The sequence below is a fragment of the Schistocerca nitens genome, chromosome 2 (genome assembly GCF_023898315.1).
Source record: "Schistocerca nitens isolate TAMUIC-IGC-003100 chromosome 2, iqSchNite1.1, whole genome shotgun sequence".
Lineage (NCBI taxonomy): Eukaryota > Metazoa > Arthropoda > Insecta > Orthoptera > Acrididae > Schistocerca > Schistocerca nitens.
In genome coordinates, this window is record NC_064615.1 from 864,147,127 (window position 1) to 864,168,179 (window position 21,053).

At 39.5% G+C, this 21,053-nt stretch overlaps 1 protein-coding gene across 1 annotated transcript in view; it reads right to left on the reverse strand.

The window, feature by feature from the left end:
- LOC126237136 (methylcrotonoyl-CoA carboxylase subunit alpha, mitochondrial) overlaps positions 1-21,053 on the reverse strand; it is a 95,889-nt gene that overhangs the window by 37,449 nt on the left and 37,387 nt on the right. Inside the window, exons 7-9 of the mRNA XM_049946963.1 lie at positions 20,761-20,932; positions 9,346-9,467; positions 1,766-1,921 (exon numbers count right to left, since the gene is read on the reverse strand). Of these exons, the coding sequence (XP_049802920.1) occupies positions 1,766-1,921; positions 9,346-9,467; positions 20,761-20,932 (450 nt within the window). The remainder of the gene's footprint in view (positions 1-1,765; positions 1,922-9,345; positions 9,468-20,760; positions 20,933-21,053) is intronic.

Consider the following 21,053-nt stretch of genomic DNA (forward strand, 5'->3'; position numbering starts at 1 on the left):
ATAATCGATCAATGTGTAACCACCCATTATGCCAAGCCTTCACTTTAGTGGTGTAATATTACAAGAGCACATCATGAAAACTGGTTGGTTATAAATAACCATCAATGGTTGTTTGTTTTGGCCAATGGCCTTGCCATAGTGGTAACACCAGTTCCCGTCAGATCAACGGGCTTGGCTAGTACTTGGTTGGGTGAATGTCCAATCTGCTGAGCACTGTTGGCAAGCGGGGTGCACTCAGTCCTTGTGAGGCAAACTGAGGAGCTAACTGATTGAAAAATAGCAACTCTGATCACAAAAACTGACAACAGCCATGAAAGTGGTGTGCTGACCAAACACCGCCCCTCCACATCCGCATCCAGTGACACCTACAGGCCGAGGATGACACAGCAGTCATTCAGTACCATTGGGTTTTCCAAGACCTGTTCAGACAGAGCTTAGTTTAATTAGCTTGTGTGTTTTATATTTGCAGCATCTGTCTCTTTTACGATGTCAGTGCTTCATACAGCCAGTTATGCTCAAGGTGTCGCTTATCTAGCATCTTTGCTGTATCTGTCCATAAAATAAAAACATTCACTAACTGCTACTCTGTAGCCACTGTCTGCCTCTGGAACAAGTAAGACTGCATCCTGCGCACAAGTCAGAGCCCTGTTGCATTCGGAAAAAAGCTGCAGTACTTCCTTTTGTCAACATCATACCTCTTCCCTACGAAATTAACATATGTAGCCAGATCTGTTTGTCAATCAACAAAGCAAATGCTTCCATCTTCTCCTAGTTATGCTTATTCCTCTCTTTGTTTCACAATCAGTCATATCAGTTTCTTTCTCCCTCTCTTCATTACTTGTGTTCTACCACAATACTCCCCCCCCCCCCCCCCCCCCTCTACCAGGCACTGTTTGTGCCCACAGTTTAAAGCTACCTGCCTGAAACTTTTCTTTGCTTCTCTATGTTTCATGAAAGAATATAAACAGTTTTTTTTTCTTTCTTTTTTTCCTGGTGTAGCTACTGTTGTTTTCAGTATATATTCCACAGTTATTTATTAAGTGTTGGATTCCATATTACTGGTAAGATCCCTTATAACATTTGTCATAATGAACGCAATATAATCTGTCAGGTTAGATGTAAGAAGGCCCGATGGCCTTAAATTTGTCAACATAAATGATCAATGAATAGCACAATATAGCACAATATAACAGAAAATAACACAAAAATTGTAGGACTTAAGCAACAGCCAACTTGGAGTCTTGGGATACGTTAAGAAAGCATAAGATCCTTGGAATCCTAGCATTTTGGAGAATAAGGTCCAATGAGCATAAAATGGCAAATCAGTAAAGTTAAGCAGGCTGACCCCAAATGCTTTCACACACCACATGTTTAACTTACATAAAAGATACAGTATCTTAATACAATGTATACAGCAAAGAAAATTCAGTTAGATGAGCAGTGATATTCATCTGTTTCTTTAACATGCCAATCATATTAACAGTCACCTTTCAACACTCGTCCATGCTCCACTTGACAACCCCTATGAAATATAGAAATCCTCCTCCATTATATACTGCATACATGCTATGGAAGTTGTGGTCCAAACAACAGCACACACAACACAAAGCGAATATTAGGTGACTAATTTCTTGTGGGGCATCTTGGCACTTATTGTTATAAGCATCAGAAAGAAACTACACCAATGGTGGGGTGCAATGAATACAGTTATGTAGAAACAATACAGTCGAGAAAACAAAAAATGAAGCCAAACTTTTTCTCTTACCTGCAAAATTAGTTCATCAGAAGGCATTGTATTCTGATCAGTCAACAGCTGATTTCGATGTTCTTCTATGAAATTAGTATGCACTTGACCATCTATAAATGCTTCATGTTTTGAAAGATCCAAAAGAAAGTTCACATTCGTGTCAAGACCTGTGATCTGTTTAAAAGACAAAATTACCAAAATTTGTCACAAATTTCACTACACAGTTACACAAATAACTTAACCATAAAATTAAGTTCACACAAGAATATTCACAGGGATAACTGTATCGAAAAATTACTGTTATCTTGTTAATGGCTTTCAAGAAACAAGCAAGTGGTTGCAGTTGGCATCGATATCTGCATGTGGCACAACTACATAACCAGACTCAGACGATTTTCGGGGGAGGGTGGGTGGGGGGTGGGGCGACAGACTAATGGAAATCATCACTGTAGAGCAGACTTTTCAAGTGTTTGCATTGCAGTAAAACTTTTCAACTGATCCTACATTTAACGGGGCCCGTATGAATAACAAATATCATCAATGAAAATGCCCCATCCTTAGCAGGCAGAGCTGTTTGTCCAGCAAACATTTTGTGCCAGCTCTCACTGTGTAGCACTAACACTGTACCACAGAGCCAAATTCCAATCTTTATTATGTCCTCCAAACATCAAAAGTGACCAACATAAATTTGCAAATGGATGCATTTATCTTGAAAGCTGTGGTGAAGAGAGATTTGAAATACACACTGTAACAATTTGCTCTAACTGTCCTTCCCCAAGCTTACGAATATATATCTCTCATAAAAACACAGTCCAACCATTTTCTGCTGTTATGTCAACATTCAGAGGATGCAAAAATTATATAATTTATAAAACTTTGGTCTTTTGCATGTCCTGAGAGGAGGTTACAGGACCCATGATGGTTAATAATGCAACATTGCAATTTGAGCCTATTCTCCCATACACATGACTATGTCTTGCCAACCCCTGAGATGAGTAGTATCATACTCAAAATCCTACTCTCATTCCCAAACAGGTATTCAGTTGCCCAACTAACTTAAGCAACACCACAGCCTTTTCACATGCCACTCCAACTCTCAATCCTGCAGACCAAGTGCTACTCTCCTGTCGACAATCCAAACGCAATGTAAGGTCTGCTCCATACACCCATCTGCTCCCTCCTATTGCAGCATGGTCATAGCTATTTCCCAAAGACAAAACAAAGGTTTATGTAAAAGAAGCGAAATCATATGTCAGCTGTGGCACATTCTGTGTGCTCATAATAAATTACTAGATGTCTACCCACATCAGTAGGCACTACCAAAATGTGCCCAATATTAAATTTAATCACCTGGTTGCTAAGTAAGCTGCACTCCACAGAAATAGATGCTTCCATAACTATGCCATCAGGATTCATCCATACAGTCTAGTTACACTCAATGTTCCAGATGGAATTTGTCCCTCCACTCTCGCCGTCTCCCAGCCATGAACAAGCACTCAGCTTCATCCTTGCCAATCTCTGGGCCTCATTGATTCCTCTTATGTCAGTTTCCTCCACAACAACATTCCAAATCACACAGAAATGAGTTTCAAGTAGTTTTTGGCCAACAAAATGACAACACTTTAGCATCTGTCTTGTTTGATTTTCCCCAACTCCTTACATTTTTTTTATTTTTTATTGGCCCATAGAATGAGGTACAAAAGGAAAGCACTTTCAAAACTCATAAGAGACAAAATAAAAATTCCTGGAGGCTCTACACAGCATGGCTTAAGACGAGTTTAAAAACTATTTACATCTACAAGTGAAACGCTGAGACAAGTGCATTATGTACTATACATACGATCTTGAAATGTTGTGTGAAATACAAAATGTGTAATTTAATAACTGAATTTACTAGCGGATCTCTTTTGCATGTCTATTTAACTTTTATATTGTGTCACAGAAGTGTTTAAAAGTTAAAATAATTTCATAGTGATTTGTGAGCAATTACTGATTTCCTTACTGAAATACTTATCATGGTGTAAATCATTGGCACAGAGGATACTCCATAATTAGAAAATTGTACTAATAATCCACATGAAATTTCCAGTGCACTATTATCAAAGTTACTGGAAAGTTAAACACAAGAGAGAAAAGAGAAAGGCAGTACACATTTCACAGCTGATTAATTTGCAAAAGATTAATTCTTAATCTCACTGGCTTTTCATTTGCTTTGTATTTATTCCCCGTTTTTCCCAAATCATCACTGAAAAACATGTTCATATTATGGTATGTATCTGAACTTAATCCTTTCCATTTATTCCCACTCTATTCTGCTACCTTGCACCTGATAGGAAAAACAATTGTTTCTCAGTCTAAGGTATCTCTTTTGCAAAATCCAATATTTCTCTGGAAATAGAAGCTCACATCCATCTGCAGGCCACACTGACTGATCCTCACCAATCTTATTCATGGTACCATATCACACTGAGCAGCTCTCTAGTTTTTTTAAGAGAAACGTTTACCCATTCCTTCAACAAAATGTAGGTGATAATTTTCCACATTTGTTACTGTTTGCAAAGTGCACTTGTTTTTTCATTGTAACAGAGTTTAAATAACAGCACAGTTTATTATATTATGCACATCTATTCATAGGTGCTCTTTATTTGTAACTTAACAGCCAAGCACAAGAATGCAAAAATTCAGCCATTCCAAAGCAACTGCCAAGCAGAGCACATTTCATAATGCATTACAGAAGTAATTTTCACCGACATTAAACTGTGGAAAGTTAATGATGGAATAACATGAATACAGAAACGATAGATTGCTACTCGTCACACAGAGGAAGTGCTAAGTCGCAGACAGGCACAATGAAAATGGCTGCTAAAATATTTAAGTTTTCAGCTACACTCCTTATCCCAAAATAGAAAACACACACAATCACAACACGCGTGTGCACACAAAAATTCACACAGTGCTATGAGGTTGAGAAAAGTATAGGCAAGGAAAAGACTGGTAGTTGTGTTGGTGGGACAGAAGGCACATGTAATGCTTGGATGGGAGCACAGAAGATAAGACACACAGAGAACACAGACTAACGAAGGTTAGGCCAGCGAGTTACGGGAAGAAAGGATATGCTGTAGAGTAAGTTCCCACCTGTGCAGTTCAGATAATATGGCATGGTAGGAAGAATCCAGATGGTGCTGTCATTAAAGTGAAGCACATAATGTTGGACAGACTGCTCAGCAGCTGGGTGATCCAGCTGTCTCTTGGTCACAGTTTGTCATTGGTCATTCATGCAGACATACAGCTTCTAGTCTGCAATGCCCACATAGAAAGCGGCGCAGTGATTGCAGCTTAGTTCATAGATCACATGGCTACTTTCACAGATGCCTCTGACAGAACTGGAGTATGTGGCAGAGGAAGGACATATGGGATAGCTCTTGCATCTAGATGTAGAACAGAGATATGACACATGAGGCATGCAGCTGGGAGCAGGGTTGGAGTAAGGATGGACAAGCATATTATGCAGGTGCAGTGGGCAGCAGAACACCACAGTGGGGAGGATAGTGGGGAGGATATTCCTCATTTCAGGGTATGACGAGAGGTAGTCTAAACCCTGGCGGGGAATGTGATTCAGTTGCTCTAGTCCTGGTACATACAGAGTGCTATTTTGTGGCCAGACAGTGAATATGTGGGAGATGGTAGATGAATGGAAAGACAAGACACAGAAGGTCAGTTTTGAAGAAGGTTGGGAGGGTAATTTTGATCTGTGAATACCTCAGTGGCATCCTTGATATACTTTTAGAGGGACTGCTCATCACTTGAGATGTGAAGACCATGGGTGGCTAGACTATATGGAAGGAACTTCTGGATATGGAAACGGTGACCGTTGTCAAAATGGAGATATTGTTGGCAGCTGGTAGGTCAGATGTGAAAGGAGGTACTGATGGGTAGCCACCCTCGACTTGAGGTCAACATCGAGGAAGATGGCTCACTGGTTGGAGGAGGACCAGGTGAAGCGAATGGGGGAAAAGGTGTTGAGGTCCTGGAGGAATGTGGGTAGGGTGTCCTCACCCTTAGCCCAGATCACAAAGATGCCATCAATGAATCTGAAGTCGGCGAGGGGTTTGGGAGTCTGTGTGGTTGAGAAGGATTCCTCTAGATGGCCCACGAGTAGCGTGGTGGGTAGGATTCCTCTACGTGGCCTGTGAGTAGGTAGGTATAGGATGTTGCCATGCAGACACTCATTGTTGTTCCACAGATTTGTCTGTAGGTGATGCTTCCAAAAGAGGAGTAATTGTTGATGAGGATATAGTAAGTCATGGTGATCAGGAAGGAGCTTGTAGGTTTAGAGTCACTCTGGTGTTGGAAAGACAGTGTTCAATAGCAGTGGGGCCATGGGGATTACCAATGCTAGTGTAGAGGGAGCTGGGTGATAAAGGACCAGGAACTGTGGGAAACTGGCAGATGACATGGTTGGTGTTTTTTAGACAGGAGGGTAGGTTACGGGTTATAGGCTGAAGCTGCTGGTCCACAAGAGCAGAAATGCCCTCTTTGGCAGCACAATAATCAGCCACAAGTGGATGCCCTGGATGGTTGTGTGGTTGGATTTGTATGTAGAAGCACGTAGAAGTTGGGAGGGGGAAGTTCTGGGATTAATTGAAGGATTTGAGAAAGGACTGCAGATACTTCTAGTTTTCTGGAATGGGGTCACTGAGGCATGGTTTGCAGGTGGACATATCTAACAGCTGACAGAGTCCCTCTACCAGGTGATACCTGCAGTTTATAACCAAAATGGTGCAACCTTTGTTGCAGATAGGATTATAAGGTTGGATCAGTTTCTAGATGGTGGATTTCCGTTCTTTCTGCAGGTATATGGTTGGTTTCAAAATTGAGAGATTTGGGGTAAGTTAACAGGAGGTGATTTGGAAGCAGTGGGGACGGAGATCACAGTTGGATGGAGAAGTGAAATGAGTCAGGCAAAGTTCAATATTAGTTTTGGATTGAGTCTGATTGATAGGGTTGGTGGAGGAAAAGTGTTTCAACTGCAGGGGCCATGAGAAGGAGAGGGCTTTAACAAGTCCAGCATGATTTAATTTGAGAATGGGACACATGGCAAGGCCTTTAGAAAGGACTGGTACTTCGGTGGTACTGATGCTTTTGGATGACTGGTTCATCATTGTGTTTCAGGTCTGTTTAGGTTCTGGATTCTGTGTGGTGGTGAGAGGACATTTCTGAGGGTGTGATTAATGTAGTAGGTCTGTGAGGCAGGGTTTGGTGGTTATGATGGGATGCAGGGAAGGTTGGATGTAGGCTCTTGTAGAGGTGGTGGAAACTGGTATTCCAAGGAAGGAGTACGACATGAAAAGATTGGAGAGCTTTTTGAGGTGGCGTTGAGCATGGTGCTCTGGTTCAAATGGCTCTGAGCACTATGGGACTTAACGTCTGAGGTCATCAGTCCCCTGGAACTTAGAACTACTTAAACCTAACTAACCTAAGGACATCACACACATCCATGCCTGAGGCAGGATTCGAACGTGCGACCTTAGTGGTCGCGTGGTTCCAGAGTGAAGCGCCTAGAACTGCTCGGCCACACTGGCTGGCTGCTCTGGTTCCTCAAAGACAAGAGTATCTGTATGGGAGGTGGGATGCACGAATTTGTGATTGCAGAACAGGTGAAATTCACGAATGCAGTGGAGTACTGTAAGGAGGTTTGGGCCTGATTTATATGGTTTTGCCGGACTAGGTTGGTGAAGGCTATGCTCTGACAGAATTTGAGTAGACAGAGGTCATGAAGGAAGAAGCATTGTACCTTCCACATGTCTGGCCACAAAAGAACACTCTTCTCATGCTATCCAAGACTGGAGCACCTGAATCACTTTTCCCGCCCGGGTTCTGACTACATCTCATCATGCCCTGAAATGACGAATATCCTCCCCACACAGTCTACAGTGGTATTTCACTGCCCGCCAAATCTATGCAATAACCTTGTCCATCCCCACTCCAACACTGCTCCCAACCCCTTGTCTCATGGCTCATATCTCTGCAATAGACCTTGATGCAAGCCCTGACCCATACATCATCCCACTACCACCTACTCCAGTTCTGTTACAGGCATCCCCCCACCACCAAATAATGCAGGGCAGCCTGTGAAAGCAACCATGTTACCTACAAACTAAGTTGCAATTACAGTGCCACAGTTCCTCTTTTCACATGGGCATAACAATTAATGAGCTGTCTGTCCACATGAATGGCCACCACCAAACTCTGGCCAAGAGACAACTGGACCACTTAGTTGCTCAACAACCAGCTCAACACGATGTGCTTCACTTTAATGACTGTTTCACAGCATGTGCCATCTGGATTCCTCCTACTAACACCAGCTTTTCTGAACTGCGCATTTGGGAAGTCTGATCACAACATACCCTTCATACCCATAACACCCCTAGCCTTGATCTCCACTAGTTCCTGTCCTCCATCTAGCTATCTCCTTTACTGTTCCCACTCAAGCACTACACATGCCTTGCATCCCACCAATGCACCTATTAGTCTTTTCCCTGTCTCTACTTCTAACCTTTCCCATCTCCCTCTTCTTCCCCTCGCCCCCCCCCCCCCCCCATACCCTGTATACTGCCTCCTGAAAGTGCATCTAGCAGCCATATCCTGTCCCACCATATCCTCAAATGCTCCAACAGACAGCACAGCCCACCTGTACCCTGCTTTCCCTCCCCCCTCCCTGCACCATGCCTCCTCCGTAGCCCAACCACCCACCCTAGGAAATCACTGTTCACATGAGACACAGTCGCAGTTGGGCCCCAGCTCAAAGAGACAGTGGCCGTGTGTGTGTGTGTGTGTGTGTGTGTGTGTGTGTGTGTGTGTGTGTGTGTTATTCTAGTTTGAATGAAGGTCTTTGTCTGAAAGCTTGAATATTTTAGCAGTCTTTTTCATTATGTCTGTCTACAACTCAAAACCTCCTAAGGTGGGAGTAGAAATCTATCCTTTCCATACTACTGTTGCAACTATATTAACAGTTCCCATGGGGCAGTTAAGTAACATCATTATAGACTAAAAACCAACATTCATAAGCTAATTATTTACAAGGGTCAGTCAAATGAGAAAGACAAATATTCTACAAGGAATTTTACTTTATGAAAAATTTACAGATGCACGACATTCTACAATTTTGAGTCACACCTGAAACAGTACACATTTTCTCAAACCAAAAATGTTTGACTACTGTAATAAGGCTACCTTTTTTGTTGATATGAATGTGGTTATGGTCAGGATACAGTCAAGTTCACTTCTGTTGTCCATTCATGTACATACTCTTGTCCGCAAACAACTTTCTCATACAAAGAATACTAACAGATAGTGAAATGTTTCATCAGAGAACTGTGAATTCTGTCCTCCTACAATGTGCTATTGCTGTGCATGAAGATTGATCAACTACAGCTCTCAGCTAGTAGTATCAGGTCCTTGGCTTTCTTCCTAGGTACCCTATTTCTCATTTTCATTTAACTGACCTTTGTAAAAGGAATCAACTTAATCAAATGGATACTTTGTATAAAGTTTCAGAAAAGAGAGACAGACAGACAGACAGACAGAGAGAAACTTACATAGTATGATGATAGCTGAGAACGCAGCTTCATGAGAGCCTCTCGTCGATTTTTTCCCCAAACGACTAATTTTGCTATCATTGGATCATAGTGTACAGAAACTTCATCTCCTTGACGTACACCTTAAAATTTTCAATTTTTCAATAGAGGAATGTTTTCAAGTAGTAAAGATAATGAGAGGTTTTAAATAATTTTATTACATTTTATAACATGTGGAGTCTAAAACATTAGGAAAATGAGTTTTCACACAAATGAAGTAGTACACAGCTGTAACATACATTTTGAAGGAATGATTCACATTCATATAGTAAGGAAAATTCTGGCATAAAATAAATAATTTAGGTGTGAAGGAGGCCACTCACCAAATAGCAGAAGTGTTTACTCATCAATGGGCACACATGAAAGAGAGAGAAAACTTGCTATTTATCATAATGAATCCTTTTTTTAGCCCGTGTAAACACACACACACACATCATTTATGCCTGTACACTGTATCAACACAATGTAGGGGCATGAATGTGTGTGTGTGTGTGTGTGTGTGTGTGTGTGTGTGTGTGTGTGTGTGTGTGTGTGTGTGTGTACGCACTCGCATGCATTTGTACTCTAGGTCAACAAAGGATTTCTTCCAAAAGCTAGAAAGTTTTCTTTGTCTTTCGTTTGTGCCAGTCAATGACTCAATGCTTCTGCTGTTGTAGTGTTCTCTTTACTCCCAAATTATAAGAATTCACATCCTAATTTGCAGATGCTCACAAAAGTTTTATATAGATTTAACAAAGATCAAATTTTTACAGAACGTGCATGTTCAAATTCTCTGCAAGTTACTTCTTATTTAAACATACTGGTCTAAAATCAACATAAGTTTGCCAGGCTTAAAATTGTCTTCACCACAACTATCACGATGGCTACTAACAAACCCGACTAATTTTTGCACTTACAACAGGCCAGCTGTGGAAAATAAATGAACCATTCTATAGGATGGGAGGGATAGGAAGAGAGAGGTGAAGAAGGATAGGGAGGGAGGGAGGGAGGGAGGGAGGGATAAAGGGATGGAGGGAGGGAGGGATAAAGATAGGGATGGACTGGTAGGGAGAGGCAAGGAGGAGTAGAGATAGGTAAGGAGGGATAGGGTTCAGATGGATAGGGAAGGTTAAGGATGGATAAGGAAGGGTAAGGAGGAATAGGGAGAGATCATGAAGGTTACAGAGAATTAGAGAGAAATAGGGAGTGGTAGAGAAGAATGGGGAGGGAGATGGGGAAAGAAGGAGAGACGGGGACAGAGGAAGAAGGTGGAATAAAAGCAAGGGAACTGAGAAAGAGATATAGAAATTGTGTTCAATAACATTCTCCTGGGGAGTAGAAAGGAATGTCTAGTGTTGATTATATCTACCTTTAGAAAGTCCACTACAAATTTCACAAACATTTTCATTACAAGCAACATCTGCATTAGCTCGTACAGTGTAGTGTTGGCTGAAATGTCAAGCTTGAGGATAATGGGCAATGGATTACAGTAAATTTTGAAACCCAACTTAAACTTCGTGGGTTAGATACATCTACCAAACAGTAACCCAAATAAAATGCTCATATGACATATGCCTACCAAGCATTTTATTGGGAATTTTGCTTGTTCTTATTAAAACTCTTCATTTTGATATAAAGTCACTGTTATACAGCAAAGGATGTACATAACATGAAACATGTAACACTGGCCATAACCAAACAGCTTAGAAATTGATAAATGAAGAATCTTCTCTCACATTATATTAGAGCCAAACATTTTCTGTTATTATTTACAGACAACTTGTACCTGTTCTAACTCCAGCAGTAATGAAGACAATTTTGCAAGAGCTGATCAATACATGAGAATGAAACAATGACACTTCACTTCAGTGAGGAAGGGAATAAAAGCTGAAAAATATCACGATTCAGAAATATCTATTCCAAACAGTTTTATTAAGAAGTATAAGACTGTTAAAGAATGTATTGGGGGGGGGGGGGGGGGCAGAAAGTAGTGTCATCTTTTTACATTAAATTCAAACAGATACATTGTTAACCATTTAACCAAAAGTGTAGTCACCATCTTTATCAACAACCTGATCCCATCTAGTGTGCAAATTCTCAATGCCAGATTGCTAAAAATCCATTGGTTTCTGAGTACAATATCTGGAGATGGAATTTTGGACATCATCCACATTTTCACATTTTTTGCCACTTCGAAAATGTTGTAGCTATTGGAATAAACAGAAATCCAATGGCACAATAGTGGGTGAGGCAATATGCCCCACACCACCTTATTAATTTTTTCCAGGGTTTGTCTTGCACCACACTGTCTTGCATTTTCACATTGCAATACAACGCCTCTTCTGTCGACAATCCCTGGGCACCTTTCAACTAAAGATTGATTACTTGATCCAACTGTTCATAGTAAATGTCTATATTCACAGTTTGTCCAGGTTTTAGCACATGACAACCTGAGTACTCCACCAAGCCCATAAAAGCACCTTTCTGGGGTGTAAACCCGGCTTAGCTGTACTTCATGATGATTCATTCAGAGAGAGCCACTGCCTTTTGCAGGGTAAAAAAGCGTTGTGATGCTGAAGCCATTAGATGCATGTGCTGCTTCATTTAGCCTTTTTTGTCTTTAAGACAGCTGTAAACATTCCTGGATGGTCAAGCAATGTTGGTTGAGAGTCTCTGACAGTTTCTTAACTGTCTAACATGTATTTGCTTCCACTTCTCTCCTTAATATATCACTGACTAAAGTCATTGGTCTTCCTGATCCAAACAAGTCAAAAAGATCTAAATTATTAGATCTGAACTTAGAAAATCACCTTTGGCATTTATGAACATCTAATGCACTTTGATAAACATCATAAAAGTTTTTAGTAGCAACTGTTGTATAACTACACTAATGAAACTCAAAATGCATATGATCCCAGGGATGTACCTCTTCTAGTATTTGGCTAGACATTTCATCAAAAATTGAAAAAAAAAAAAAGAAAAGAAAAAGAAAAAAAGAAAAAAGAAAAAGGGGGGGAGGGAGAGAGAGAGAGAGAGAGAGAGAGAGAGAGAGAGAGAGAGATATTTAATGGTTTATGAGTAAACAAGTCACTCTAACCTTGAAATGTCTATGGCATGACTTTGAATACACAATGAGCTGATAAGAGACAAATGAATTTCAACATGCTCAGAAACAACATTACTTTCCAGTTCCCCTAATACAATAAGTATTGTTTTCAGTCAACATTTATTTTCATTTTTTGGGCAGCCTGTTGTTTCTTGGTTGGTTGGTTTCGGGGAAGGAGACCAGACAGCGTGGTCATCGGTCTCATCGGATTAGGGAAGGATGGGGAAGGAAGTCGGCCGTGCCCTTTCAGAGGAACCATCCCGGCATTTGCCTGGAGTGATTTAGGGAAATCACTCCTGTTGTTTCTGTTTTACATTTCAGGCAGGTGAAGACAACATTCTTTCAACTGTTTACTTCTTTGAGTGGCCAGAACTTTCCAGACTTTTTTTCTCTTCAAGCTTCTATTTTGTATATTTTCAATTCTGGTTCTTCTTGGAGACCTTGCTGTGCCCCAGGCTTTTTTATTTTTTATTTTTAGGTATGTTTCATGTTCTGCTGCTTTATTTAGAAAATTGAAACAACAATTATGTAAAGCCAATGGCACATGGGACAAGTCAGCTAACGTTGACACGAGGCTCTAAGAGTTTTTTGACGTCACGTACTGCTGTTTCTTGATGAGGAGTCATTTTGTCACATGAAATACACAATAAATTCTGCACTATTTCAGCAACATGCCACATAAAGCAGAACCAATGGGAAGGAAGAATGCCTTCTACATCAAAAGCACAAAGAAAGACATTGTATTTGTCACGTTCAGCAGAAGCCCATATTCGATGGGTTTTATATTATACGTCACAGACTACAAATATATGCTATTTCTAAGCTATGACTCGAATCTTTATCAGTACAATTTGTCATAATAAAATGTTGAGAAACATTATACTGGTGACTAAATAATTCCCATATTTAGTTATTATTGTTATATAATACGTGTGTTATGAGAGTAAGCCATTTTGAGACAAATACCTGCTGAAGATTCATGAAAACATGTCATTCTTGTTGAGATTTGTCATAGTTCAATGTCAATAACATTTCAGTGATTAAAGCCATTAGAAGACTATAATGTAAAATATGCAGCCAACAGAAACTGAGTTTCAGCATAGCATAGTTGGTTGAGGTGCCAAGATAAAACCAAAGATGGATCAATTTTTTTTTTTTTTTTTTTCCATCTTCACTCCACATTGTGTTTGTCATGTTCAGCAGAAGTCCATATTCAGTGGGTTTTATATTATATGTTGCTGTTTTTGTTGTGGTCTTCAGTCCAGTCCAGAGACTGGTTTGATGCAGCCCTCCATGCTACTCAATCCTGTGCAAGCTTCTTCATCTCCAAGCGACTACTGCAACTTACATCCTTCTGAATCTTCTTGGTGTATTCATCTCTTGATCTCCATCTATGATTTTTACCCTCCATATTGCCCCCAATGCTAAATGGGTGATCCCTTGATGTCTCAGAACATGTCGTACCAACCGATCCCTTCTTCGAGTCAAGTTGTACCACAAATTCCTCTTCTCCCCAATCCTATTCAGTACCTCCTCTTTAGGTACACGATCTAACCATCTAATCTTCAGCATTCATCTGTAGCACCACATTTCAAAAGCTTCTATTCTCTTCTTGTCTAAATTGGTTATTGTCCATGTTTCACTTCCATACATGGCTACATGCCATACAAATACTTTCAGAAAAGACTTTCTGACACTTAAATCTATTCTCGATGTTAACAAATTTCTCTTCTTCAGAAACGCATTCCTTGCCATTCCCAGGCTACGTTTTATATCCTCTCTACTATCAGTTATTTTGCTCCCCAAATAGCATAACTAATCAACTACTTTAAGTGTCTCATTTCCTAATCTAATTCCCTCAACATAAACTGATTTAATTCGAGTACATTCCATTATCCTTGTTTTGATTTCGTTGATGTTCATCTTATATCCTCCTTTCAAGACACTGTCCATTCTGTTCAGCTGCTTTCCAGGTCCTTTGCTGTCTCTGACAGAATTACAATGTCATCAGCAAACTTCAAAGTTCCATGGATTTTAATTCCTACTCTGAATTTTTCTCATTTCCTTTATTGCTTGCTCAATATACAGATTGAATAACATTGGGGATAGGCTGCAACCCTGTCTCACTCCCTTCCCAACCACTGCTACCTTTCCATGCCCCTCGACTCTTATAACTGCCATCTACTTTCTGTAAAAATTGTAAATAGCCTTTCGCTCCCTGTATTTTACCCCTGCCACCTTCCGAATTTGAAAGGGAGTATTCCAGTCAGCATTGTCAAAAGCCTTCTCTAAGTCTACAAATGCTAGAAACGTAGGTTTGCCTTTCCTTAATCTATCTTCTAAGGTAAGTCGTAGGGTCAGTAGTGCCTCACGTGTTCCAACATTTCTATGGAATCCAAACTGATTCTCCTCAAGTTCGGCTTCTACCAGTTATTCCATTCATCTGTAAATAATTCGTGTTAGTATTTTGCAGCCGTGACTTATTAAACTGATAGTTCGGTAATTTTCACACCTGTCAACACCTGCTTTCTTTGGGATTGGAACTATTACATTCTTCTTGAAGTCTGAGGGTACTTCACCTGTCTCATACATATTGCTCATCAGATGGTAGAGTTTTGTCATGGCAGGTTACCCCAAGACTATTAGTCTAGAGGAATGTTGTCTACTCCCGGAGCCTTATTTCAACTTAGGTCTTTCAGTGCTCTGTCAAATTCTTCACGCAGAATCATATCTCTCATTTCATCTTCATCTATGTCATCTTCCATTTCCATAATATCGCCCTCAAGTACATCATCACCCTTTTATAGACCCTCTATATACTCCTTCCACCTTTCTGCTTTCCCTTCTTTTCTTAGAACTAGTTTTCCATCTGAGCTCTTGATATTCATACAAGTGGTTCTCTTTTCTCCAAAGGTCTCTTTAATGTTCCTGTAGGCAATATCTATTTTACCCCTAGTGATATATGCCTCTACATCCTTACATTTGTACTCTAGTACTCTAGCTATCCCTGCTTAGCCATTTTGCACTTCCGATCTCGTTTTTGAGACATTTGTATTCCTTTTTGCATACTTCATTTACTGCATTTTTATATTTTCTCCTTTCATCAATTAAGTTCAGTATCTCCTCTCTTACCCACAGATTTCTACTAGCCCTCGTCTTTTTACCAACTTAGTCCTCTGCTGCCTTTACTACTTCATCTCTCAAAGCTATAATATATGTCATAATAAAATGTTGCAAATGTCATATTGGTGGCTAAAGAATTTTCATATTTAGTTATTATCACTATATAATTCACATGTTATGAGAGTAAGCCATTTTTAGGAAACGACCCACTGAAGATTTATAAAAACACGTCATTCTTGTAAGGATTTGTCATAATTAAATATCAATAATATTTAACCCTTTGAAGACATTAGAAGACTGTAACATAAAATATGCAGCCAACAGAAGCTGAGTTTCAGCATAGCATAGTCGGTTGAGGCACCAAGGTAAAACCAAAGATGGATCAGGAGAGCATTCACATCCCACTGTTCCAATTTTTTTTTCCTTCACTTTTTTCTAAAAGTTTGTGGTAGTTTCCCATAAAATTAACAGAAATAATTTCTGTAATATTTGATGTTATGTAAATAGTTATGTAAATACAAGAGTGCTACTTGTCAGGAGTTAAGTTTGTGAACATTTATAAGCTGATGTCTGAGAGCTGGGTTCTCAGGATGGGGCAGGATAAGGTTACGATTGTGGACGGGACCATAATCGGTTACTCTCGGTTGCACAACAAATATGTAAACTTTATTTAAAGAAATTAAAATTTTAAAACAATCTCTTAAAAAACAATTGACTGTATGATGGCTGAAGGCCTTATCACAAAAAAATTCCACAATTTTGGGGCCAAAGGACACCAACAATAACCTCAAACAACAAACGTCTGAGGCCCTGAATTGGAGGTCAGAAGAACAACTCCAAATAGCACTTATTAAGATAAATACTTCGTTTTAAAACAAACTTATTGTAACATGGCATAAGGCCTTATTAAGGAATCTAAGGAATCAGGACAAGTGGTTCTCAGCAATTGTTCCAGGGTCGGCATGGGGAGGTAACTCAAACATAAGGTAAGGTGAGACAGGCAGCCAAGAGTCGTACTCACGTAACAGGATGGCAAATCAAACTAGGGGTAGCTTAAGTGCTGACCGACCAACTAACCAATCCACCTAACGTCCAATCACCAGTACAACGATGGAATACTTTTAGGCAAGGGCAAAGAGACAGACAGCACTACATCTTCATACGAAACCTCTCTGCTGCTCCATCCCAACTCAACTCGCTCGACACATGGTGGCCTGGAAATACTAGAGGCCACTGCAAAGATCGTACCACAGTAAGTGCTATCGATAAATGTTGCTGTTGCCACTCACGGACAGACAAGGTGAGCAAACATAGTGGCACCAATGAACACACTAAGGAAACGAGACGCTGCTATCCCTATTACAAGGTGCCAAGCAACGAACAGCATCAACGTGAGTCGCACACGGCTCAATGTCCTTCCTGAATGAACATGTACTTTCATTTTTGTCTTATTACTCATTCACTGATACTGACATTTTTATTTATGTATACCACACCCAGAACACGACGACTAGCATACGATCTAGAAAGAAAATGTGCATTGTAATAGGGCTAATGAAAGAATTCTATGTGTGTCAATTTTTGTGAACAAATTGTATTCTTACGTTAGCTCTATTAAAATGTACATTTTCTTTCTTGACCATACAGTAGTCATGTTGTTTTGTAAGTGAGATATGTTGATTAAAATTTCATCATTGTGAAAGATTATTTTCGGTACTTTCAATACGGAAAAAAATCCATTCCCATAACTGAAGAATGATGTGAGTACATGATGGTTACTGTGTGGGACTAATGTCACTGGATCTCTGCAGGTGGCAACTGAAATACGACATGCCCAGACAATCTGCACCTGCAGCTTGTCACAATTCCCTGCAGTACAGTGACAGCAAGAATGAGTGGTTATGAGATGGACTTACGACAACAGTGGGGCAAGAAGAACATGCTTGGCTTCTTCCAGAAGGACACCATCTTGAGAAGATCGCAGTATTGATCGACTGGCACTGACGATTAGAAGGATGACAACAGCTGAAACCCAGGCAGTGTGTCACCAATAACCACCTAGAACAGATTACTGGAAGCTGGGTTTAGATCTAGGGTTGCCATGCGCTGTTTTCCACTGACACCATACCACAGACAACAGAGACTTGCAAAATGTAGACCCAGAGTCACCTGGGACAATGAATAATGTGTGGTGTTCGGCAATTAGTCTTACTTCTGTTTTCTGTGGTCAGACTGATGTTAACATTTCCATAGACAATCTGGTGAAGAATCACAGGAAACAGCAATTCTAGAGACAAGTACTTTTCAAACTCATGGAATCACTGTGTGGAGTGCTATTTGATGTGACTGTAATTGTTGATGGAAAGTTAAATGCTCAGCAGTGTCCAGCAAGAATGATAATCCCTATTGTCACACACTTCTTGAGAGAACCAAATGGAGTATTCAAGATTCCACATCGCAGTTCACACCACAAATGTCTTGAGGACTGTATGGATCCTTGATGGGCCACTCTAGTTCATCCATAGAAAAAGACTGGGATGCAACGGGAAGACATGTATTTTCATACTAGTCTCTAGTTATCAGTTTTCATGAACTGACACAGCATGTGTTTCAGGCATGGCAAGAAATTCCTGTAGGTTGTTTGCTTCCAGGACACAATGACCACAAGAATGTATTTGTGCTCATGAAGCTCACACCTCTTACTGATGTTGATGATGGACATTAGTTTTGAACGGAATGAAGGTTTAATAATTTAATGCCTGTTCTGTGATGGGTTTATAAATGTCAGACCAGTTCTCAATGGCACAACATTCTTCATTTCCATTAGTGTATTTGCATCACATGTGTATGATGTATGACAATTCACAGTCGTGGAATCAATAATAAAACTGTCCTTTCTCCCTTACATCCACCTATACTTAATAGACGTACTGTGAAGCTGTTAGTCTAGGTCTGCTGGCTAATGACATGTGCATTCCGACTTATTTTTGGATTTGGAAAAATCTGGTTGATATATTCTAATTTTTCCCCTATTTGCAATGTTTTTCATACAACTTTAACTTTCTTCATATTTTGTTTCCACATACATCTGTGATTTTTATCAAATACAGTTATTTTTTTTAATTTATCAATTATAAGCAGACAGCTGTTACAACAGAAGTTGTGTTTCTGTCCATACAAAGTGTGGAATGACTCCTCCTTCCACCTGACACCTCTCCTTTCATTGGTTTCAAAAACAGCATACTGAATTGAGTCTTTTTCATTTATGTCTTTTAACATGCCTGATTCACCTGTTTCTGTTCCAGCAGCTAGTAAGTTTGTGTTTGTCACTAAGAACACAAACACTCAAGGTGCCATACAACATTTAGCTGAAAATATTTATGGAAATATTTCTGTTATTTTACATACAAATTATTTACATTTCATTTCATGCAGTCCAAAGAACTGAGAATAATAACTACTGCTTCTCAACACATGCATTCTTTATGCATTCTTGAATGAAATTTGTAGAAACAATATTTCTTACTTTCCAACCAAGAGCTCAATGCACAGAATGAGCGCTGAGAATGAGAACACTTTGCTCCAGAAATTTATTCACCGATTAGGAACACACATTTTCAATAACTTGCTAGCAACCACAAACATTTTAGCTGCTAACTAAGTACAAGTTAAGATGGGTCTAAATGATTTATTGATGGCTAACTTCTTCCACTCCACTGACAAATTTCTGAACAGAACCAATTAATGTATATATTGTTAACTACTTCACAAACATGAAGGATATGAAATATCGGACTACTGCACATTTTCAGCACAGTAATGTGATCTCTGTAAGTAAACTGCTTCTTTATGACAGACAGCTATGACAGCCTACGAGTTATTTAGTAAACACCAGTATGAACACATTTAAATGTTTATCACATTTTTCATCTTAACTTTTAGTGTTTAAAATGTTCGACTTATCCACCATCCTTGTGCACCATTTCACTTAACCCTTTCGCGGACCATGAGGGACATACTTATCTGTCAGAGCAGTTATAGCAATAACTGTCCGAACCACTTAGGCATGTGTTCAGGTAAATCAGTCATGATAGCATATGAATTATTGATACTCGTATAACTCTTAACAACAAGCATTTACTAACTGATACATGTTAATGATAAGACTTACAAAATGCAATAAATTTTTACTCCAGGCACAATGTTTCCCTATTTGCAAAGGATTGTTGACAGACAAAACAAACTAACTGCCAATTCCAAGATAAGAGTGCCTACTGTGGCTGGCAAGTGAACTCATGACAGCTAAAAAACACAGTAGGTGTCTTTTATTTGCTGCATACTAGTAACTGTATTTCTTTACTGCATTTATGAGAATATATCACACAGCTTCTGTACGTTCCTGGCATCTAATGGCAGTCCACTGTACCAAGTGTAATTTCTGTTTGTTGTGAAATGCAGCTTCAAAGGCCATGAAAAGTATACATCACACCAAATAACATTTTTTTAAAAGTTCTTGGGGAGCACACTTATCACCAAAGTGTTCTCAGCTCACTGAAGAACCATGGGAGGTGAGCTGCTAAAATAATAATAATAATAATAATAATAACAATAACAATAATAACATCTGAGAAAGGAAAGAAATAATAATAATAATTACACCTGCTAAAGGGAAAAAGGGTTAAGATCAACAGAAGGAACATAAGCTTATCAATTCTGTAGTTATGCAGCATGTATTTTTGACTTTCTGACTTGTTCCATACACTTGAGCAATTCCTCACTGTGGAAAGAAGCCCTGTGTCTAGTATAATGCAGCATCCCTTCTCTGTAAACACATCAATGAAGTTCCAAGAATATTTTAAATTTCCTTCAAACCAGTGCCACAAGGAATTCAAGTATAAAAGGAGGCCCCAGAAGCATTCAGTGGTTTCTAATGTTGACAATGGTAGAGGTCATCATAGTTCAAATTTTTTACTTTCATTTAAAGTAACAAGAATACTGAGTATTTTTCATATGAAGAGAGACAATTATGTGAAACACTTATGTGTATCCAACCTTTCCATTTGCCAAATGTAGTGTATGAACATAACACTAAAAATCTTGAGTGCCAACGAATATATTTTTCAACTCATACGCTTCCATAAGCTGATAAAATTTCATTCTGCACTCACCTGTTTCAACACGTACATCTGTTTCTGGTACAGGAGTTGATAAATAAAGCAATGGACCTGCCCCCGGTAAAAAGTTATTGTTGGGATTTTCAGCATAAATTCGAGCTTCAAAAGCGTGACCATTTAACTTAATTTCATCCTGTTTAAGAGGTAATTCTTCTCCCCCAGCAACCTATTATGCAAATTTGACTGTATTATATATACAGAAGAATACGTACAAACGACATATCATACAGACACACAAACAAGAGATAATTCACATATAAAATACGAGATCTCCTACACTAAATTAA